The 23,287-nt window shown below is 37.4% G+C and overlaps 4 protein-coding genes across 7 annotated transcripts; 2 read left to right on the top strand and 2 right to left on the bottom strand.

Annotated features, from left to right (window-relative positions):
* The first annotated feature begins 2,257 nt into the window (after nucleotides 1–2,257).
* On the top strand, nucleotides 2,258–4,877 carry LOC112197931 (E3 ubiquitin-protein ligase AIRP2). 2 transcript variants are annotated; one of them, XM_024338907.2, is made up of 5 exons: nucleotides 2,268–2,672; nucleotides 3,170–3,332; nucleotides 3,450–3,516; nucleotides 3,924–4,137; nucleotides 4,234–4,877. In XM_024338907.2, the coding sequence occupies exons 1-5, from the start codon at nucleotides 2,590–2,592 to the stop codon at nucleotides 4,439–4,441; spliced, it is 735 nt and encodes a 244-aa protein (XP_024194675.1). In that variant the 5' UTR covers nucleotides 2,268–2,589; the 3' UTR covers nucleotides 4,442–4,877. The 2 variants fall into 2 exon arrangements, with proteins under 2 accessions (XP_040373631.1, XP_024194675.1); XM_040517697.1 differs by lacking the exons at nucleotides 3,170–3,332; nucleotides 3,450–3,516 and having other exon boundaries at nucleotides 2,258–2,672.
* Nucleotides 4,878–8,987: 4,110 nt separating this feature from the next.
* Nucleotides 8,988–13,519, top strand: LOC112197748 (two-component response regulator ARR11). Of its 2 annotated transcripts, XM_024338566.2 has the most exons (6): nucleotides 9,249–9,386; nucleotides 10,117–10,205; nucleotides 10,786–10,938; nucleotides 11,037–11,423; nucleotides 11,601–11,677; nucleotides 12,196–13,519. In XM_024338566.2, the coding sequence occupies exons 2-6, from the start codon at nucleotides 10,196–10,198 to the stop codon at nucleotides 13,222–13,224; spliced, it is 1,656 nt and encodes a 551-aa protein (XP_024194334.1). In that variant the 5' UTR covers nucleotides 9,249–9,386; nucleotides 10,117–10,195; the 3' UTR covers nucleotides 13,225–13,519. The 2 variants fall into 2 exon arrangements, with proteins under 2 accessions (XP_024194331.1, XP_024194334.1); XM_024338563.2 differs by lacking the exon at nucleotides 10,117–10,205 and having other exon boundaries at nucleotides 8,988–9,386.
* Nucleotides 13,520–13,749: 230 nt separating this feature from the next.
* LOC112197749 (protein WVD2-like 4) lies at nucleotides 13,750–17,556 on the bottom strand. 2 transcript variants are annotated; one of them, XM_040518597.1, is made up of 9 exons: nucleotides 17,233–17,556; nucleotides 16,141–16,767; nucleotides 15,688–16,056; nucleotides 15,478–15,554; nucleotides 15,316–15,390; nucleotides 15,051–15,147; nucleotides 14,886–14,957; nucleotides 14,332–14,433; nucleotides 13,750–14,245 (listed from the first exon to the last, which is right to left on the bottom strand). In XM_040518597.1, exons 1-9 carry the CDS (start codon nucleotides 17,299–17,301, stop codon nucleotides 14,042–14,044), a joined length of 1,692 nt encoding a protein of 563 aa, XP_040374531.1. In that variant the 5' UTR covers nucleotides 17,302–17,556; the 3' UTR covers nucleotides 13,750–14,041. The 2 variants fall into 2 exon arrangements, with proteins under 2 accessions (XP_040374531.1, XP_024194335.1); XM_024338567.2 differs by having other exon boundaries at nucleotides 15,478–15,536; nucleotides 17,233–17,555.
* Nucleotides 17,557–21,982: 4,426 nt separating this feature from the next.
* On the bottom strand, nucleotides 21,983–23,127 carry LOC112198445 (small heat shock protein, chloroplastic). The gene is made up of 2 exons (XM_024339570.2): nucleotides 22,809–23,127; nucleotides 21,983–22,714 (listed from the first exon to the last, which is right to left on the bottom strand). The coding sequence occupies exons 1-2, from the start codon at nucleotides 23,020–23,022 to the stop codon at nucleotides 22,227–22,229; spliced, it is 702 nt and encodes a 233-aa protein (XP_024195338.1). The 5' UTR covers nucleotides 23,023–23,127; the 3' UTR covers nucleotides 21,983–22,226.
* Nucleotides 23,128–23,287: the final 160 nt, after the last annotated feature.

Raw genomic sequence — 23,287 nt, 5'->3', positions numbered from 1 at the left:
AGCCGTTCCGCAACATTTACAATCGTAATTATTACCGTATTCATAGTCATATTTACTCGTATATTCATGGCGGGGTTCAATCGTCATGATTGTGAGTCAAATTTATTGACCACACCCTCATCACCCAATATACGCTCTGCACGTGTATGAGTCACACGTGTAGACGCGTGTTGAGATTACATACTACTAAATTCATAATTTGTCACGAGAATTAGGATAAGAATTTTAACGATGCAAAAATCTTTATCACGATAGAGATAAATTATTACTATATTCATAATTTGTCACGGGAATTAGGATGAGAATTTTGACGATGATAAAAGCATAAGGTTTTGATGAAATGAATGGGAGCTACCAACACTACTGGGAAAACTAACACGGCATATAAAATATCCTCTTTGCTTTATTGGCTTTTGCTTTAGCTTACAACGAAATCTCCTTTCTCATCCCATTGGACCAACTTGTCTCTAGCTTTTCTCAACTTTGCAAAAGTATGAAGAATTGAAGATGATGCTTACATGCACCATTGTTTATATCTTGGACAGAATCACCTTATATGGTCCCCAACTCTATCACTATCTCTATCATCTCATCGTCATCAAAACAAATACACTCACCCACTGATCCCAGTAGATACCTGTAGAAACACATTAATTGCGTTTATTGTTGCAAATTGACTCAGAGGCCAATGATAGCAGCACGCACACACGGCTGCTTACAATTTTTGTTCCAAGCGAGATGAAGAAACTCACGAGTCCGCTCATGTTTTCTTTTGTTTTATTTGGTAATTTGTCAAACACTTCATTCTTATAAAACTTTTTTCTATGTTTAAGTTTCTTAGAGGCATTTTAACGAAGACAGACACACTCACACATGAAGTCGAGATGGGGCAAATGCATATGTGATCGTACATTGACAGCCCTACTTCTGCCGACAGTAGACAATGGTTCCCCTCTATATTAATTGGGCCCAGGATTTGATTGTGAAACAAACATAACTTTTGATGCAGTTACAAAATAGATACAAAAGTTAAGGGCCAAGGGACCCAAATAGATGTAAAATCACATTTATTGTGTCTAGTTGTTGCAGATTGACTCGAACGACCCATGAAAGCAGAAAATAAGCTCGCAAGTCCTCTTGCTTTTGTTTACTCGATTATTTTCACCTTCGTGTTATTAAGGTAATTCGTCGAACATCCTTACTCTCTTAATATGCTTCGCTTCACACGTAAGTTCTTATAAGATGTTTTAACAAACATCTCACCTAAATACTCATCAAATCGACAGGGGTAAAATGCCATCATCATCAACATCCCTAGTTCTGCCAGCTGCAGAAAATGCTTTATATCCATTTTGGGCCCAGAACTTGATTATGAAGCATGTTAAAGCAGCAATGCAGTTGAAGAAAAGAGACAAAATTTAAAGGCTAAAGCCCCCAAACTCCCAAAGCAAACAATGATGGGCTAAAATTAATTTTGGAGAGTCCACTAATACCTAAACTTGATCATTGGTAAAGCAGTCATTAATAGTAAAGTCGATTCCGGGCTCCACGCGCCACACGTTGCAGTCAATCTGTCCTGTCTAAGTTGCTGTTCCAGCAAAACCAAATTGATTATAGTTGTGATGTGTTTAACGCACTAATAACTTCCACTTAAACTATAGTAGGATTGTAGGAATTAGATCACCTACTAACCCTAAAATATTTGAGAAGTCCCATTCGTGGGGATCAATGCCAGTCAACTGTCGCAACCCAAGTTTGAATTTTTCTTGGAGCCAACCATACATGCATATGCTAAGCAAATTATGTTTTTCCTCTATCCAAGTTTGACTCTTCTGGAAGTCATCCTTACTCGAATGTAAGAATTGTGTGTGTCTTCAAGAAAACTTTCTTAACAAGTCAATAACTTTTCTGGCATTATTGATGGATAATACTCTTGTGCGAATGAGTTTGGATATGCTGGTTCAAACTCTCTTGATTCGGTATATATTTTGGATTGCTGTATCATGTTAAGAACGGTTTAGTTAACCAACTATATCGAACAAATGTATAGTTCATGTTTTCAATATTGAGTAACACCGTCCTTTTGTTCGATAACAAGTGTTGAGGAAGAGCCTTATTTACTACTTGGAAATTTTTGCCAAGTTGAATATTCCTGAAATGCAACTGTGACGTAGGTGGTTTTATTCTTTGACAACATTGATTAAGGGAGACTTCAGGTCCAAAGTATCCCAAAAGTCAGAGTTGGCCTTGCAGATAATGGTAAAGCCCAAGCCTGAAGCAGTTGATACAATAATGTAGGCAACATGAGAAAGAGAAGGCATCCCTTTCTTTCCTTGAAGGGGGAAAGGTTTGAACACTAAGCAAAGCTTTGGCTCTAACTTTGCCCGTCTCTCTCTCTTTCTTTTTAAAACCCCACCATCTAATGTCTCCCACCTCAAACATTCCTCAACAGAAACAAAACCAGAACTTACTCATCCCACCAAAACAAAGTCACTCTTTTCATCTTATCCCACACCCTCTTTCCCTCTTTTTGTCTTTGTTTCTTCCCTTCTTCTTTTCTCCTCATAACTCAAAAGGGAGGGAGAACACATGTGGCAAGATCAGCCCAGAAAGTCTTGTTTCGGAGAATCTATCAAGGCTCTTGAGGCTGATATACAACATGCCAATAGCTTGTGAGTCTATTCTTTTTATTTTCTTTAGTTATGTATTTATATTCAAGTTTGGCTCCTTCATTTGTTGTGAATTAAAGTTTGGTTCTTTGTTGTTGATCAATCAAAACTGTGGAATCATATATGCATTTGCCTTACCTGTTTTCCTCTTCTGGGTAGTTTGTTGTGTGGTTAACTCAACTCAATTGTGGTTGTTAGATGGTATTTGTCATTTGAGAAGAAAAGTATAGTTTGGTGTAATGCATGTTAAGTTTAGTAATGTTATCCTAAGGGCCTTGTAGGTGAGAAATTCTTAAACTTCACACATATCATAAGTTCACAGCAATTATGTTGCCAATCCTTCAGCTCCAAAATCGCAAAAAAAAAAAGTCCTTTTCTTGGGTTGCTTTTATTTCCAAAAAAAAATTGTGTGAAATTGAGTTGTTATAGTGGTCAATTCACCAGTGCATATGTAAATTTGATATTTTTTTTTTCATTGGTTTATGAAACGGGTTTTGCAGGGCAGCTTCTCTTCCCAGAGATTATGGTGGGAATTCTATCCAAATGAGATTGTCTTACAGCCCCTTTGCCCCTCTTTTCCTTTATTTCATTGAATGGATGGATTATAGTTGCACTGATATACTTCCCAATTACTTGGGCCTCCTCCACATAATTGTATACAAGGTTGGCTATTAATCTTTTGGTTTTATCATCTTTTTTTGTTGACTTCCTGCCAAACCAGAAAGAAAAGACTTCTCCTGTTGCCTAAAAACACAAATTAAGCTGTGCATAATGGTGCAGGTATATGTTGATGGGGTTCCTTCAATATCCTCCAAAGAACAAAAGGTCACTATAAGGGAATTTTATGGTATGTTTATTTGATAAAGTAACCCTTATAAACCCATAGGCAAGGTCCCATTTTTCCCATGTGGGATGTATATATTCTCAACACACCCCCGCAGTGTGGCAAATTTTCAAGCCATACACGTGGACAACCCACTCTGATACCATGATAAAGTAATCTGAGGTTCACATCCAAAACCAATTGGCAATGGATGGAGTGGCCCAAACCCTTATAAACTCATAGGCAAGGTCCCATTTTTCCCATGTGGGATGTATATATTCTCAACCCATGTGGGATATATATATTCTCAACATTATTCTTCCACTGTTAGCTTCTTATGCTTAAACTCTTGTTTTCTTACTGAAAAAAATTCCTTGCCTCTTGGAAATTTGTTTTGACATATCAGTGTTTCTGCTGGAAAACCATTGCAGCTGTAATATACCCTTATCTTAGACAACTTGAAGGCGAGTTTAACGAACTGGAAGATAATAAGAAGAGAAGCCAAAAGAGGATGGAAGACAGGAAAAACCTCTCTGATCAGGATCTAGAAAGAGATGATGAATGTGGTATATGTATGGAAAACTATGCAAAGATGGTGTTGCCGAATTGTGGGCATTCTATGTGCATCACCTGCTTCCATGATTGGTATAAGCACTTTCCATCTTCATTTATTTACTAGTTTCAATAAGAACTAGTGTGCGTTTACTCACTGCTGGTGATCTACAATGTACCTGATTACAGGAATGCGCGATCACAGTCCTGCCCTTTTTGCCGTGGCAACCTCAAGAGAGTTAGCTCTACAGATTTGTGGGTACTCACTAGAAACAGCGACGTGATTGATGCCGTAACCCTTGCAAAAGAGAACCTTAGACGCTTCTATCTTTATGTTGAAAATATTCCTGTTGTTATGCCAGCAACACATGTTGTGGTATATGATTACATGCTCTGACTTGGAGATGAAAATGAAGTTGCAATCTACACAAAATGCTGAATACCCCTGTACATATAGTATAATACAGAGAAGTTAATGTAAATCACCATGGAAGGTTGACAAGCTGTTTCATGGTGGCTGTATATAGCAACTGAAATAGTGAAAAGCCTATTTCCAGGTGAAAACCTAGCTTTGGACTTTGAAGATTCTTGATTGAGCTACATCAAGGAGCAGCTGCCAGCCACCATCGAATAATGCACCTGAGAGTCTGTGACAGCGCTGGATATACTAGTATTGATATATGTAACAGTTATGCCTGCCATTCAACTCAGCATTTTGAAACCTGAGTGTTGCAATGGAAATGGCAAGCAGTTTGCTGGAATTATGTAATCTTCTGATTACTTCATAATTTACCATACAATTAATGATAAAAGCTACCATACTTACCTATGAATCTTTTAAAAGATAAGAGGTTACCAAGTATTATTAATGTCAAGGTGTGATAGAACATAACTTTCCACATTGGTTGTGGCTTTGACCAAGTTCTCATGAAACGACTGAGAGAGTAAACCTGAGGTTGAATTGCACTGATGATACTGTTGAAGTCACCAATAGCTGAATTCTCCACTGTAATTATCGGAACATTAAGCTCAGCAGAATGCTTTAAGAGGTGAAATATCTGTGCCTACCTTGTGATGATGAATAAACACATTTTTAAGCCTCAAGAGGAAGCAAACTATTCATGCTTTGCCTTGAACTCTGCTGTTTGAGCCTCGGTATATGGGCTTAAAATACCTCGACTGCTTCCTTAAGGGATCTGGGGAAGAAGTTTAAACAAAAATCTGAACCTGGTTCAGTTGCTCTGTCACTCATCTTAAACTATAAGCTGCATTGCTGATAGGGCTTAACTTTTACCATCAAAATGCTATTCCACCGAATGTCAGACAAGTTAAATACAGGGCCAAAGTAGGTTTCAATGTCTCTATCATTGTTGAAAGGAACTAGCAAATTGCCAATGAAATTATTTAAATTAGGCCCATGAATCCAAATCTAGCTGTAGCTCATACAACCATGCACCTCATAACACATGACAGGCTTTGTTTGATTAAAAACATACTGCATAGCATAATCACTGCTGCATAAGAATCTCATTTCTCAAAATGAAGATGGGCAAAACAGAAAACTAGAACCCATCTGAAGCATTAAGATAAGTGGTGCCAAACTTTAGGCATATTCTTGCTCACTGCATTATTCAGCATCAATATAACAGTTAACAAGAGGGAGTAAAAAAGGAAAAAAAAAAAGTAAAAAAAAAAAAAAGAATAAGCAGAGAAGCATCATAGGAGAGCATCATAGGGCAGGAGCCATATTCTATCAACTTTAAAATAAACAAATGAAAAGGGGGACTCCACTTATGAGAAGTTGCATGGAGTGCATCCTCCTAAATTGTTTGAAACCAATGATGCTCACTCTCTTCAGTAAATAATTGATCTCAAGATAAAGAATTTCTAAGTGGGCATTTCCTTTTAGAGCCATTGAGTTTTTATTTGTTCAGAGTCCTTCTCTACCCCACTCCCCTAAAGCATACCTTTACAGGCTTTAAACCCTTGTTCTTTTTCTGAGTTGAAGAAAGTAGAAACATTAAGGGTTTTAGATTAAAGGTTCAGCACTAATGAGGCTCAAGATGTATACAGGTTCACAATCAATGTCAATGTTTTGCTGCTCTCCGCTGGGTGAGTTTTTTATTTATTTTTTTATTTTTTTATTTTTTATGTCAGATATTTGCTGGGTGAGTTGCCGCTCAAGAAAACTTAATTAAGTGGTGATTGGCACTAATAAATCATTCTTTGAAATGGAGTTGCAGAAAAGATATATGCCACTTTATGTGGCGCCAATATGGAGCAAATGGCACTAATGGGAGCCTCAATCTTTTTCTGCCATAGGGGGTATCGTGGCCTCTATTAACGATAATGATTAGCTAGCCTCAGTCATCTTTCCAATGGGTTTATTCCAAAGTCATAAAAATTGAGGGAAATTACTCTGCTATTAGCTTTGTCATTTTCATGAATCCTTATGTCATTGAGTGCATGTCATCTGCTCAGAGGCAGTGCGAAGCTATTGGAGTAATTAGAAAGAAGTTTGATTAAGGAACTTCTTTTGTTCAAAGCTAATGTTCCATGGAACCACATTTAAAATATGCAGGTGAAGTCCATCGTATTCTTATTTTCAAAAGTAAGAGTTTCTAGAAAGTCATGAAATGCGTTTTGATGGACTCATGAGATTAATTTGTGTAAAATATTGCGTGAATTTCGAACTATTTCTTTTATATTTGAAGGGGATATGTCAATTGACACACTATCAAAACTTATCTCAAATCGCATTAAACATTTGTCATGAATATAATACTATTTTTCGTTACTTGGAGAATGTGTTACAACACTGGTGGTATTTCCAACAATCTTGGCTCTGTGAAGTCCAAAGACTAGAGGAATTCAAATGGTTGTCATGATTGTGATTTTTCTGGTGGAGTTTGACATTAGAGTGTTTCTTTCCCTAGTGATAATTGTCAAATATGCTCACAATTTGGTCATATTGCTAAAACTTGTCCCCAAAGATCTGCTCCTAGGCAAGTTGTTGCTATTGGTTTTTCTTTACAATGTCAGATTTGCTTCAAGAGGGGTCACAGTGCTGCAGAATGTTTTCACAGGCATCACTATGATTTTCAATTACCATCTTCTTCAGAACTTCAAGCTAAGGCTGCTTCCTTCTCCTCTCAACCAAGTATATGTCTACGTTGGCCACATGACAATGCTTCTCAGTTACTGCCACTCATTCCTCCTAGCTGAAGCAAGAATCTTCACTTCTATTATAATCACAACATTTTATTACTATTGCAATCTGATGATAGTTTCCTACCATCAGCTTGAGGGAGGATGTTAAGGGTAAACAGGGAAAGTTACTTATATTAAGTAAATGTAGAAGTATAAAGTAGAAAAACAAGCAACAAGTCTGATATATATTGTGTCCAAGATTGTATTTTTTCTGCATTGATACAAAGCTCTCTCTCTTTTCTGGATTTTTCATCATCTTCTTCAATCTTCCTTACAATTCTATCAGAATGAAATTGAAATGTTCTTAACATCGTATCGTGACATTGAAACTACGTATTTTTTAAGGGGATAAAATTATAATTAGCCATAAACCTGCTCCTAATCTCCTAGTTCTATTTCATGTTGAAAAGATGAGAAAGACCAACGCGTGAAAGACACGAACAAAATGACATGGAGACAGAACGCACTCTGTCAACTGGGTGCTAATGCTATCTGAAGTGACAAGGGTGTTTTGTCCCTCTGTTATTGGATTTGTGTTCTTTAAAACTATCATACGGGTCCATAATCCACTAAGAGGTCCTAACTAGGGCATGGTTTTTGTGTCACATAATCATAATGTACCTTGTATTTGCCTTAAACGTTAAGCCCTGCTTAGTGCTTACGCTCATGAAGTACATAGAGATTATTTAAGATAATTATTCTAGGCCAAGACATTACAAAACCAGTAAAAAATTTATTTACGCTTTCCATTTTTTGTCGGAAAGAATCAATTATTGCTATTAGTGTTAGAAATCAACAATACCTCATAAATTTAATAGAACAATGATTTATATCAAACTAATAAATTGAGTTTATATTGATTTCATGAGAGTTAGATAGCTTTATAAATACACAATATGTGCATGGCTTTTGTTTTATGTATTCAGTGAAACATGAAAGTGACAAGATGTCAAATTATCTAGGTATCAAAATGTATTCTCCACCCATTTTGGTTATCATATGATATTATATATGAACTTCAAATTGTTTCTTCCTCCTCCTAAGGTCCACTCATGGTCCTATCCCATCCCTGTAAATGGAGGGAACTATAGAACACAGTACAATATGGTTAAATCAAACATTCTGCATTAAGCTACCTATAGTATATATTATTAGATGCTACATGCTTATTCATTCCAGCATTCTTTCACACACATATTTTCGAAAAGGGAAAACATCACAAATTGTGTATGAACTTTAGGCATTTCTACATTTTGGTGTACCAACTTTCATAACTATCAGAATAGTGTATCAAGTTTGCTCCAATCTTTCATTTTAGTGTAAGCCGTTAAATTTTCAGTTATCTTTACAAAAAAAAAAACTGACAAAGCTAAAGGAAAGATAACGGATTTTTTTTTTTTTTTGCAAAGATAACGGAAAATTTAACGGCGTACACTAAAATGAAATATTGGAGCAAACTTGATACACCATTCTGATAGTTATGAAAGTTGATACACCAAAGTGTAGAAATGCCTAAAGTTCATACACCATTTGTGAAGATATCCCTTTCGAAAAAAAACATTCTTTCACACCCACCCAACTTTAGATTCTACCTCTTTATTTGGTTAGCCTAAGATTCTACCCCCCATTTGCTCAAAGTTACAATCTTTATCTAGTAAAAACCATTTCTTTCCGTACATAGTCCCCATGACCCCATCTTTTTGGGTTGTGCAGCCACAAAAGGTCCCTAACCAAAAAGGTCGTTAATGGCAAATGTGAGCCACCGGGACCGTTAAGCTATCCGGCGCCAAAATATTCGTGGGTTTCTCTCTGTTTCCATCACACACACACACTCTCTCTCTCTCTCTCAAAAGCTTCCCATAAAACTCCAAAAGCAGCCATTTTTTAAAAAAAATTCAAGAGGCACTCCAAGTTATATAGTAGTAGTCTCTCATTTTGGAGCTGTGTAAGTCCCAACTCTAGCCCCAATTCACTTCAATCAAGCAAGTCCTTTAACTCTTTCCCCATGGAGAGTAGCTTCTCTTCTCCCCGGAACGATTCGTTTCCGGCCGGCCTCCGGGTTCTCGTCGTCGACGATGACCCAACTTGGCTTAAGATCTTGGAAAAGATGCTCAAGAAGTGCTCCTATGAAGGTTATGAATCAACTTTGTCACTGTTCCTCTGTTCCACTAATTCTTAAGGCTTTGTGTTTTTCATCAATTGTTTGTTGTATTTGGTTGAACTTTGGTGATCCTGAGATGGGTTTTGTTATTTATGGGTTAATCTTGGACTACAAGGTTTCATGGGTATGTTCCATTTCTATGTAGGTGTGGTTGTTTAGAAAATGTTTATCTAGGCACTCTTTGCATGTAGAGTTTTAATATGGATGGCTTCTATGATTGTGTTTAGACTATTCTATGGTTAACAGCAAAAATGAAGTAGAAGTTGGTCTTAGGCTGGCTGATGATGCTTGGGTTTATGGCTGTGGTTTTAGAATGGCTTCTGATCTTATTTGGTATCCAACCATATGGGTTTCTTGGAGTGCAAGGCTTTTTTCTAGTTTGTTTAAGCAAATTGATTATCAAAATGATCAGGGTTTGATTGTGAAGTGTATTTTATTGCATTTCCCTTCTTCAAAAGTTGCTGATTTTGGGTGAGCATAAATGCATATCAGAAGTGCCAGCCAGACTTTTGATTTGTGCATTTCTATTGACTATTACACAGGATATAATGATAATGTGATACAAGTCCAATTGATTACAGGTGTTTCATTTATTAGCTTGTTTGACTACTAAACATTTATTTCTCTATTATTTATAAGCTTTGATGGGGAAAGTTTATGTTTGATGGTTTTGAATGATATATAAACTTACTCAAATCCAGGCAACAGATGAGTATTCCCTGGTGCCTTTGGTAGTCTTCCCAGTGGACTTGTTCTTATCCAGATCAGCTTCATGATAAAATGATCACTAGTTAAGTACTGCGCTAATCCTCCTGCACCGGTTCTTGGATTTCTGATGTCAAGACTCCTTTAGCACATTTCCTTTCTATCCTTGTTTCAACTGTTGCCATCAAAGACCTTTCTAGCAATACAGCCTTCAATGTTATCTTTGTCGATTATATTCCTGGCCTGGCTGTGCGGGTTTGAATAGGGCTTTTGATATGCTACTTCTTTTATGTGGTATCAGACTTGCTGAATCAAATTTTAGTCCTTCTAAGGACAATGAAGTACTTTCCTCTCTGAACCTCCTCTTCATCGTCAGTTCCTTTGATTATATGGGGATGTTCTCATTTTTTATTTCTTGCACATGTAAACAAAGATAGAGAAGGCTTCCATTTGTAAAGTGGATAGTTCATTTTGCTTTTCAAGTCTTGATAAAGTCTCATTCCTGTAGTCAATATAACTGGATTTTTTTTTTTATCCAACTATCACCCAGAATGGCTTTGGCGAATCTGACAATATATTCAGATTGCCAACCCACTCTATAATGTCAGCCTCAAATTTTCCATAGTTCTGATATTTTTCCTTTTCTTCCGTTTTCTGTGTTTCAGTGACTACATGTGGTTTGGCAAGAGATGCTTTATACTTGCTTCGAGAAAAGAAAGATGGATATGACATTGTAATCAGTGATGTGAACATGCCTGACATGGATGGTTTTAAACTTCTCGAGCATGTTGGACTTGAGATGGATCTTCCTGTTATTAGTCAGTACTCTTCCCTTGACATATAAAGCTTTGTCTTCATTAAGGAAGTTTCCTTTACCAGCTAGTTTCTGACAATCATATTCATCCTACCTATGCAGTGATGTCTGTTGATGGCGAAACAAGTAGGGTTATGAAAGGAGTTCAACATGGAGCATGTGATTATCTTCTTAAGCCTATAAGAATGAAAGAACTGAGAAACATATGGCAGCATGTCTTCAGAAAAAAGATACATGAGATAAGAGACATAGAGGGTCATGAAAGCATCGATGGTATTCAGCTGACGAGAAATGGATCAGATCTCTATGATGATGGATACTTCCTTGGTGCCGACGACCTCATTTCATCAAGAAAAAGAAAGGACATCGAAAACAAATATGATGACAAAGACTTTGGTGATTCTTCATCTACGAAAAAAGCTAGGGTAGTCTGGTCTGTTGATCTTCATCAGAAATTTGTAAAAGCGGTGCATCAGATTGGATTTGACAGTAAGTCTATTTATATTTATAAAGCATGGGTTTTGGATCACCATCATGAACTATAAGTCAACACATATTCTGCTACTTTTCAAAAGTCCGTTTGACATTGGTGTTGGCTTTCAATGATATAGCCACCATCTTTATTATGTTTCTACAGAGCGATGATGTATAATATCTGTTTGGCAGAAGTTGGTCCAAAGAAAATACTTGACCTGATGAACGTGCCCTGGTTGACCAGGGAAAATGTTGCAAGCCACTTGCAGGTACATAGATAATTCTTAAGCTTTCTTCTGATACAATCAAAACTGCTTATTTAGTACAATTTGTACACTGCATCATTTTCATGGCAGAATTTTGATAGCCAGAATACTGTGCACTTGTTTTCGACATAGATTGTAGAAGATATTTAGGGACTGATTCATTTTCTAAGAAATAAGCAGTAATCAGATAAAACTATTAACTCTTTTAACAACAATTTGATGTTTTTGATTTTCTGTTCTTGACATTATACACCTGAAGGTTTGAACAGCTAGTTGCACCAAATGTTTGAGGAAGGACATTTTCTTTTCTAGTCCGTTCTTCTTTAGAATAAACAAAAATAGTAGTTTTTTCATCACCCAAAAAGTAATGAATTCTTCACCAAAAAGTGTGAAATTCCTCAATATTTGTGTATGAGCACACAGTCCCTTCTAGTACACTAATGGTTTGGAAGTTTCCTATAATAGATAACATGTTTTCTTGCCATGAATATTCATTCTCATTGAGTAAATTTCCCATGCAGAAGTATCGGCTCTATTTGAGTAGGCTGCAAAAGGAAAATGACCTTAAATCTTCTTTTGGCGGGATGAAGCATTCTGATTATGCCACAAAAGATCCTCAAGGAATCTTTGGTGTTCAGAACTCGATTAGCATTCCACAAAATGATGTTACAAATGGCAGCTACAGATTTTCTGGCAATAGCTTGGTTGCTCCGACTGTGGTGGATCCAAAGAGACTTGAAGATGATGTAAAGGGAATTATTCCGGAGCCTGTAGCAGAACCCAAGACCAGAAGTTCACAAGTGGACTTAAGTCATTCTTATGCAGAAACCAAGAAAGGCTTGATTGGTAATGTTGCTGATTCTCTGAAGATCAGGAGTTCACAGATGGGAGTCAATCATTCATTTGCATCAGTGGAATCTGAAATAAACTTCACTATACCAACAAAGTATTCTTGGATTGAAGCTCAAATGAAACAAGAGCACAAGCCGGTTGTTCAGTTAGATAATGGCTTCAACAAGCCACAACCGCCTGGTGTACAGCACCACCTCCAAGCTGATCTACTACAGCCAATTCCTTCCATTAGTCCAAGACCATCCATCTTAGATGAAGAAACAAATCGTCCCATTAAGAATAAGCCTTCACAAGCTGCGTACAGAAACAGTCACATTAGCCATGTAAGTCCAACAATAACTGCAGCAGACTCCTTTTCAGAACAGACCAAGAGCTGTGTGGTGGACCAAGGTTTTGACCCCAGTTCCGGCAGTTTATCAAACATGAAAAACCAGGGCTTCAATCTGAGTTACCTTACTAATTTCGAACCTGGCCAAAAGAACCTATTCTTTGGAAGTGGTTCATCTTTTGCTTCTTTGGACGACGAGTTGCAAATTTGTTTGTGTCCAGCTGATTATTTTGGTATGAACCTTGAGGTTTCGGAGTATAATGATGCTGAAGTTCCTGCTCACTTGTATGAGGCAATGAGATTTGGCTGTGAGTATCCATGTGAGTCATCGGAATATTCTCTGGCAGATCAGAGTCTTTTCATAGCATAAACTGGCCCCCGAGCCAGCCCTGCACTTTTGCACATCTTCATGAAGAACGATCCTATGGTATTCTGTGTGGTAAACCGATATAAGTCGAGTATCCAACCAAATGAATCTGGATATTATTTCTCTGACTAGATAGATTGGATTTGACTATTGGAATGTGTATATTAGGAGTGATGGCAAACTCTAGCATAATAAGTCATCTTTAATTGGGATGTGCATTAGATTTCTTGTATCTATACGAATGTAGAGAGGTATGCTGCCATATAAAAGTTAGTATGACATTCATTGTCCTCACAAATTATGAAACTAGAATAATTATAAGTAAGTAATTAGCAAACAAGTCATGTAAAATTTATTTCCTTCTTTGTTTCTTGTTGAAGCTTAAATGGGCTGATGCATTTCAAGGTATCAAGTTCATCCTGCCAAAACTATTTTGAGACCCCAGATCTGGGTTTAGTTTTGGTTAGCAGTCACTTGTAGCATCTTCAAGTAAACTCATTCTGCCCATACACTTCTGTAGAGATCTAGTTGAGTGCAATAAACCGAACTATGTGACCATTATATTTAGTAACCCTTTGAACAAAACTGGTGAAATTCATCTACAACCTGAACCACCTAATGAAGCAAAGATAGAAACAAGAGATAAGCCATAGGGAATGTAATCTCTAGTTGGCAGAACTCAACAGATCTGCCAATGAAGACCAGACTACCCTGCATTCTAGTTGCATAGTTACTGAAAGTAGTTCAGGGTGTGTTGTTAACCGGCTGTGGGTGAATTAATCTCCATTCATATACGTATATATTCTGTCACTAGACATCCTCAACTCTGAATATTGGGAGAAGAATTCTCATGAGCATTCTTCTTTGGAAGGGAAGTGACTGACTGGCTGGTCCTTGGGTTATATTTCTGTGTGACATGCTTAGAGCTGTGAGAATTGACCAAAGGCCGAGTGCTTGGGTCCAAGACCTTGCTGGTAGTAGACTGCCTCTCGAGTTTCTGTGACTGACTCCGGGTCGGTGGAACCTGTATAAGTGTCATCTACAAATCAAGATGATATTCATGGATATAAATGGAAAGGTTATTGCCCAAACAAACGTAATTGCGCATACCTTCTTCACTTTATTATTTAGCAATTGTGATCCAGAAGACAGATCTTTGGCTTTTAAGCCTGTACTCTGACGCAATTTTTTAACATCATTCACCGCTTTTTCCTGCATAAGATTTTCTTTCTTGTAAGTATAACTTTTGCATTGTTTGACCAAGCAATAAAAAAGAAAAGGCATAAAAAAGAAATGAGAAGGAAATTTTATGTGGAAAGAATCAGATCTTGCCACACTAATAGTAAAAGTTGCCCCATCACCTATGCTATTTGCACGTCTTATGCCATTTATGCTGTTAGGCAACCCCCAACCCTTTTTATTTGTACTAACTAATAGAAAGATCAAAAAGAATATTTTACACAGATCTGGGATAAATTATACTCAATCAAGTTGAGAAACTTCAGTAAATAAGCCTAATCCGCTCAAGTCATGGGATTCCTTATCAGCATTAGTAAATTTCACCTTTTCAAATTATCCCGGTACCCATGTAGCATTTCTAAAGTTGCATTTGTCCTAAAGCAAATAGTAACTGAATATATACTTAAAAGTTATAAGAAACTAACCTTATTAGATCTCATTGGCAGCTGCTTACTTTCTGTCTCTCCATTTTTCTTCTCTTCCAGCCTCTGAAAGAACTGGCATAGAAATTGACATTAACTAACTGAATAAAAAAAACCCAAAACTATTTGCAGGAGGAGGAAAAAAATAACCATAATATCAAATCTTACCTCTTTCCGTTTTGCTGCTCTTTCTTCACTCCTAAGGCTAAAAGGACAGGACTTGATAGGACCTCGTGGTTTGCTTCCATTTGCAGCAAGAGATTGACTGCCAAACAATCAGTTCCATGATGTTATAAAATTGTTGCCAGTTAAGTAATTAGTTCCTTGAAGTAAAGTAGAACATAGCAACAGCACAATCAAGTTAAGTTGCAACCCCCCGCCTACATAAACGAAACCTTGCAGTACATAATTACTTAATTAGCAGAATTCTTACTCTTTTGAGGGTGACTTGCATACCCCATCTGCAGCTACACTCCCAGTTACTGACTTATTAAGTACTGTTTTTGCCCTGTCAACAAAATATTGTGATCATGCAAGTTAAGAGAACTGAATGCATTAAATAACACACACAACAAGTAGAAAGCAAGATTGTTACCTTCTATCTTTGGACCATGGGTTTACTGAAGATTGCTTCAATACCCCATTAACAGATGCCTGCAGTTGGCCAAAGTTCTGTTATAAGTGTTAACAATGTTCCCATATTGAAAATGTCACAGGCATGTCATTTGTTTGTGTTTGTGAATAGAGGAGGACAAACAATATTATGAATAAAAATGGATAACAAGCATGATAAGAAAGAACATACCCTAGTTGCAGTTTGTAGGGAAGCTGAGTTTTTAACAGGCACATTAAGTGCAGTAGCATCAACTCTTAAGTTTTTTATCTTCTCCAGGAACGGCGAAGTTCTTTTACTGGTTTCACCAGCATGAGAGCTGAAATTGATTGACATGTGGAGTGATTTTTTTGTTGATCTCCTCTTGTCAACTAAGTCAGCCTCAGAATTCTTACTCTTTGGGGTGGCATTGTTCTTCTTTCCAGTTGGAACACCAGCAAGTTGTTTGGCAGGAAAAGATTGGATCTTGGATGCTCTACATTGAGTAGATAACCTTGAGGGAGAAGAGTTCACCGATCTTTTCTTGCTTGTTGAAGCTAGATTTTCCTCACTCGCAGCTTCCTGCATGATCAATAACATGATAATTTGAGCTGTGAAAATTTGTAGTTCTAAATATAAATACAGGGACCACACTCAAAAGTTTACCTTATCAGGCATCTTCTCTTCTTGGGTGGCACCGTTAACAATCTCTTTTTGGTCATTTTCAAACTGGTTTGAGATTTCAACTCGAGTAGAACTCTCCATCTGAACCTGAATCGAAGTATCCATTTCATCCTGCATAGAATTCTCCACCTCAACCTGAATAGCATCCTCCACGGTAACGCTTTCTTGAATGACCGCCTCTGCTCCATCCACCTTTGCATTTTCCAATTGAGTCCCTTCAACATCTGGATTGTGGTCATTCACAACAGCTGAGTATACCACCTCAGTACTTGGAACTATATTTTCCTCAACCATCAGGCTCTCTCCATTTGCCAACTCCATGTTGACAGAGGAGCTTTGACAACTCTTGTGCATAGAAACTGACTCGGGTTCTTTGCTATCACAAGTATTTGCGACCTCAGCCAAAGCTGCTGCTTTCTCAGCAGCCTTCTTTTTGTAGTGTGCTTCAAAGTAGGCTTTCTTCTGTGCAACCGAGCCCGGTTTGGAAAACTTCTCCACTTCTTCCAGATACCGATTGTGAGAAAATGTCGACCATTTTTCCCAATCAAGAGGTTCTGAAGCATACCTACCGAATGAGACTGATTCTCCTAGACACCGAAGGAGGCCCCCCTGCAATCGAAAACCATAGCATAGCATATATCTCAATTTTCTCATTCAATTCTGGAAACCGACTCATAAGCACCAAACTCATACACAAAAGATACATCAAGAAACAAAATTGCATCATTTCAACAAGAAAAACGAGAGGTACCCATAACATCTAAAACCACCATGAAGTTGTTCAGTTTCTTAATCCTAAAGAAATGTGTTGCAGGATTATCAAGAACTTAATCAAAGAAAAACATAACATGCTCAAAAGAATCCAACTTTTCATGTTAAAATTGTTACAAACAAACGAAACGAAGCATGAACCATCCACTACTGAATCCAAACCCATTTTCAAGTTCTCATTTTTCCCACAATTTCTGATCAAACAAACAAAACCCATCAAAGATTAAGCAAAACATGAAGCCCCCATTAACTGAAAACCCTCAAAAAACAATCCAAGAAATCTGAAACCTTGCAGAGACTAACCTCTTTGACATCACCGGAACGCTCAGAAGGCCCAGAAAACGACCTCATTAGACACGAAGAGTCACCCATCTCCTTCAAAACAATGAAAGTTGCACTCTTTCACTCTTCAAAACTGTGTTTCACTCTGTCACAACTCACAAAGCAAAGGGTGGCTTCAGAAATGAAAACCAAGTCAACTCAAGCAAGGCTCCCTATTGGGTACACTGCATGGTCTGGTTTATAACCGAACAGAAAAGGAAGCATTTGTGCCAGAGAAGGAGAGTGTCTGTCTAGGTGGGATACACAGAATCATTTCTCGCCTGTGTTGGTTTCTTGGTTGTGCCTTTAAAACGTAGGTTTTATTTTTTTTCCATCTTTGATTTTATTTGAATCTCTCTCTCTCTCTCTATGGATCATCAAATCAACGTTAAAAGTTCCAACCTTTTTGTTTAAGACTTGGGGCCACATTGGCTCCAACGTCTAGTTCCTCTTTTGCATACCGTTCGGTTTGAAATTGGATTTTTGTTAGCTATTTTGATTAGTTTAGCACCATATTTTACATTCTAATGGTAGATTTCGAATCTAAAATCACAATCAAGACCCTTTTCTAATTGTTTCAAGAGAAGTCTAATTCTAGAGGTTTTTCAACGACTTTTTAGTGTTGTTCTTTACATTTTTTTTCTTTCGAAAAACAAAACGAAACATTTATTGAATGAGTTGCATAATACATTGTATGGTATCATTGTCCATTGTCATGTTGTTCCGGTGGATTTTAAGGATGTATAGAAAGCCATATGTTAATGACTCATTCGAAAACACGTTTTAGATAAGAATGAAAAGTTAACAAACTAAAAATTTAATGCGAGTTATCCTATTATGGTGGATTTAAATTAGATGAAGAAAGTCATATATTAATCATTCATTCGAGAATACACGCTGTAGTTGAGAATAAAAAGTTTGGCAGGTGACATCTTATGAGCAGATAGACAAAAAATTGGATAACATGTTATGCTGTTGTAGTGGATTTTAAGTAGAGTTTTTGTCCATTTACCCCATTTTTAGAGATTTTTTTCTCACTTACCCCATTAAGTTTTTTTAATTTCCTCTTACCCAAAACACTCTAAGGAGGTCTTCCCTAATACCCCATTAAGATTTTTTTTTTTTAAATTTTTTTTAATACCATTTTGCCCTCACCCCTTTGTTACTTAGAGAGAGAGAGAGAGAGAATGGAAGAGAGAGAAACCATAAAGACTTCGTCGGAGTCCGGTCATCGGCAGCTGGATTCCGGCCAACTTTCGCCTGATTCCGGTCACCTGTCGTCAGATTCCGGTCACCGGCTGCCGCTTACCTAAATTTGCTGAAAATCTCACCGGAAATGTTGTTTTACCCCCAATAGACGTCTATTACCCCAATAGTCTATTGCCCCGAATAGACGTCTATTGCCCCCCAATAGACAACTATCAGCCATGTATTGTTCTCCAATAGACGTCTATTGCCCCCCAATAGGACTTTCAGTCGCCAAAATGGAAACTAATCTCCCTAAATTTAGACAAATACAACTTTGATAAAGGAAAAAAAAAAAAAAGGAGATTACATCAATTCAAAACGTCTATTGCGCCCCAATAGCCGTCTATTGCGCCCCAATAGCCGTCTATTGCACCCCAATAGCCGTCTATTGCCCTCCAATAGAGGGGCAATAAACCTTTATTGCCCCCCAATAGACATTCAAAACTTCTTTTTTCCTTTCCGTTTATTGCCCCCCAATAGACATTCAAAACTTCTTTTTTCCTTTCCTTCTGTCCCGTTACTTAAAAAAAAAAAAAATCTGATCTGATCTGATCTAATTTGGGCACCCAATCTTCTTCTTCCCCGATTGACCGGAACCCTCTCTTCTTGCTGCACCAAATCCCCCAGTCTATTGAAAACCATACTCTTCGTTTCAGCCTCACCTTCTAAAGCACCGGACCTTCGTCCACGACTCCTCCTCTAGCGCTGAAAGGATCGAATTGGAGACGAGGCTTGAATCGAATTCGATCTGACTGGTCACTGAAACAAATCCAAACTCGCCGGAGCCCAAGGCTGAAATGACGGCGGCTGGTGGTTCTGCAAAACGAAGCTAAGGCCCTCGCCGGATTTGGTCTGAGGGTCGAGCGGTGGAGATCGATCTCATCGAAGCCGGTGATGATCTCCTCAATGATGTCGCGAGTCAGACAGATCCCTGCTGCCGTTCTGCAAATCGTCTGGTCCAAATCAAATGGCGTCGAACAATGTAGAGCCATGGGTCTTCTACGTCACCTCCGCGGTTGAATTAGTCGCCGTCCGGGAAGAATAGATCTCCATGTCACCGTGAAACTTTCTCCGGTGAAGGTGGCTGGTGATCTGTACGTGATTATGGAGAGAGAGAGAGAGAGAGAGAGAGAGAGAGAGAGAATCGTGCTGTGCTGGAGAGAGAGAGATGAGAGAATGGCATAAAATGAAGTTGTTTAATTAGACTGAGGGTATATTTGTCATTGTACTCTAAATTGGGTTAGTGAGAATCAAAATTTGTTGTTGGGTAAGTGGGAAAAGTTTGGCTCATTTTGGTGCTTTTGAGCAAGGACCCTTTTAAGTATTTATAGAAAGTCATAAATTAATGATAAATTCAAAAATACATGTTGTAGTTAAAAATAAAAAGTTTTAACACGTTATATCTTATGAGAAGACAGACTAAAAATTGAATGTGATGTTATCCTGTTTTATTGGATTATATAGAATTAGATGTTAATGATTCATTCGATAATACATGTTGTAGTTAAGAATGAAAAGTTTTAATAGATATATCTTATGAGATTGACAGACTAAAAATTGAAGCCAATGTTATCATGTTTTGATGGATTTTATGTACTTAAAGAACGCCATATATCAATGATTCATTCAACAACACACGTTGTAGTTAAAAATGAAAAATTTTAATATGTAACATCTTATGAGAAGATAGACTCAAAATTGATTGCAATGCTATTCTATTCTATTGAATTTTAAGTACTTATAGAAAGCCATATATTAATCATTTTAGCATCTCTGAAGTAGTACCAAAAGAAGATCTCCACTACCTCTACGTATTTGAATGTATAATGAGTAGGACTATATGTATCTACCACTTATGGGTACTACCACTAGCTTATTGTCTGTCTATGGCCTTAAATGATAGCGGAAGAGTATGTAACGACATATTTTGGCTTGTGACGAATATACATTTTCCCTTATTCAAAAATCATTCGCTCAGAAATACACTTGTAAGTGAGAATGAAAAGTTCAACAAATGATATCTTATATATGAATAGACAACAAAAAATTGAATATTATGTTATCCTATTGTAGTGATTTTAAGTACTTGTAGAAAGTCATATGTTCATGATTCATACGATAGAACAAAAAGTTATAAGTTTATCATTTACAAGTACAATGTATGATACCGTTGTTTGCTGATATAGTGAATTCAATTACCCTTCAATTAATTATAGAAACTCATATATTAATATTTCATTCAAAAATATACACAGTATAATTGAGAATGAAAAAATATTTAATGAGTAGCCAGACAAAATATTTGGTCTAAGGATGTTTGGTATGACACTATTTTCGTATAGCTAGCATTTCCTTTTCCATGTGAAAAATCAGGGCTAAATACTAGTTACTACCCTGTAGTTTAGGTTGAAAATCAATTCAGTCCATGTACTTCTAATTTCATCAAAAACACCCTTGTACTTTCAATTTTGATCTAATAGGTTCAATTCGTTAATATTCTGCTATAGGTTCAACTTATAATTGGATTATTTGATGAAAAACTTTTTATTTGATAGATTTCTAATAGTGAGACCCACTCCTAAATTGACTATGCATGCCACTTTAACACCACATCATAAAATATAGGCCATATATGAGCCACGTCAACAAGTTAAATGACTCAATTATCGGAATACTACAGATTGGACCTATTAGATCAAAATTGAAACTGCATGGGTGTTTTTGATAAAATTAGAAGTCCAGGGACTTAATTGATTTTGGACCTAAACCACAGGATAGTAATCATTATTTAGCCAAATCATAAATGTTACTATCACCCATAGTACTAACAAATAAATTAAGAAAAATGATGATATTTAGTCCAGCAGTATAAATCTCTATTCAATTCGAGTTGTAGACTAACACAAACGATTATGTTATTATAATGGATCCAAGTGCTTAATAGAAACCATGTGCCAAAGCATTTTTCATTAAATTATTCTCAATGCACATTGCAATTGAGAACGAAAAATCACACAACGACTCATAAGTATGGAATCATAGGAACAAAATAAGTCATCTTTAAGACACCAGCAAGCGGAAGAGCTAGAACTAAATGGTGCTGCCCACCAAGCAAAATATGAATATTTTTATTTTTGGAGTGCACCACCAATAGACCGTTCGTCATGAGGAATCTTTAATCTATAAAAATATCTATTACAACCATTACCAAAGAAAAAAAAAATCTACTACAACAGGAAATGAAATAAAATGAACTGAACATGAGAATGTATATTTCGTTCTTTTAGTTGGAATCACAACCTTAGAATTAGGGTTCGGCTCTAAGTTAAGAACGTGGAGCTAGATCTTCATATCCTAAATGACAATTGACAAAGTGGAAAAGAGTTCTCTTCTTTTTTTCAGTCAAATGTATGCAATCTTCAATCTACGTTTTGACATTTTGAGGCAAAATTGAGCTATCGTATGAATCAGTGTACCCTGATAATTCAAAACAAGTTCCTGTTTATTATCTGAAATTTCATAGAACCGATTCTTTACCATTTGGTCACATTCGCAGTCACTCGAATCGAACACCGATATCTATTACATGTCATAGAGTTTTAACATCGACCTCACAGACTAGTTAGAGGCAACCACAAAAGCTCATGCTTCCAAAGTTCTAACAATTTCAAAACTTGAATTAAATACAAGAGAAACATAATCCTAATCCTCTGCTACATGTGATTCTATCATTGAACATTGACGTCCAAAATCTTGGTGCTGCTCATAGCTTTAGGAATAGTGATATACAAAACCCCATCCTTAACCTCAGCCTTAATCTTCTCAAACTGAATATTCTCCGGCAATGCAATTCTACTACTATACTTTCCATAACTCTTAGCCGACCACTCTTCACCTTGTTCTTCTTCCTCGACTCCACCACCATCTTTCTTCTTGACCGCCTTCTCAGCCGTAACGACCAGCATTTTCTCCTCCACCCAAACCTTGACATCCTCTTTGGTCATTCCGGGCATGTCGAACCTCATCTTGTACTCTGTTTCAGCTTCTTTGATCTCCCACGGTGTCCTTCCCCTGCTGTACCCGCCAGTCTCGGTCGGCAACGGCGGAGCCCACACGCCCGACTGACCCGAATAGACAAGCGGGTTGTCCATCATCCTCTCCATGGTCTCCATCATCTGCTGAACTGTCCTTGCAGTTGGAAACCGGTCCCATAGTCCTGCAAAAGATGAAACTCGAAAGATTAATCATTTGGCGAAAAAGTTTGAAACTTTTTGAGGTGGGAGTTTTGGGTTCGATGAGGGGTTGATTACCTACGGGCGGGGTAGGGGCGACTCTCTTCTTGGATTGGTTTTGCTGTGGTTGTTGGTGTTGCTTGGTGACTCTCTGCAAGTGGTCGAGGTTGTCTCTGGCTTCGTTTGCCATGGCCTTCAAGCTCAAACCTCCACCATTGATTGGAAGAGTTTTGGTTCTTCTCCCAGGTGACAAGGGGAGAAAGAGGCTGAAATTGGATAGAGCTTGTGACATTGTTGCCGGTTAAACTGTTTGAGCGAAAATGGAGCTGTACGTGCTAGGGTGATCTGTTTGGTAGGGATGGAATTGTAGTAGAAAGAGAGTGCATTCTGTGAAAAGGAGAATGGGATTTCCATGATTTAAAGGGAAGAGTGGACATTTCCAGAAGAGGAATAGAGGGATGAAGAAATATTCGGACCATTTCTGGAGGAGTCCAGAAACCTCCCTTGGTTAAGGTCAGGGTCATCTGTAGAATGGTACGTGTTGACAACTTGTGGTA

Source organism: Rosa chinensis, chromosome 4 (genome assembly GCF_002994745.2).
Source record: "Rosa chinensis cultivar Old Blush chromosome 4, RchiOBHm-V2, whole genome shotgun sequence".
Lineage (NCBI taxonomy): Eukaryota > Viridiplantae > Streptophyta > Magnoliopsida > Rosales > Rosaceae > Rosa > Rosa chinensis.
The sequence above is the reverse complement of the archived record's forward strand: the minus strand, read 5'-3'. Positions and strand labels throughout refer to the sequence as shown.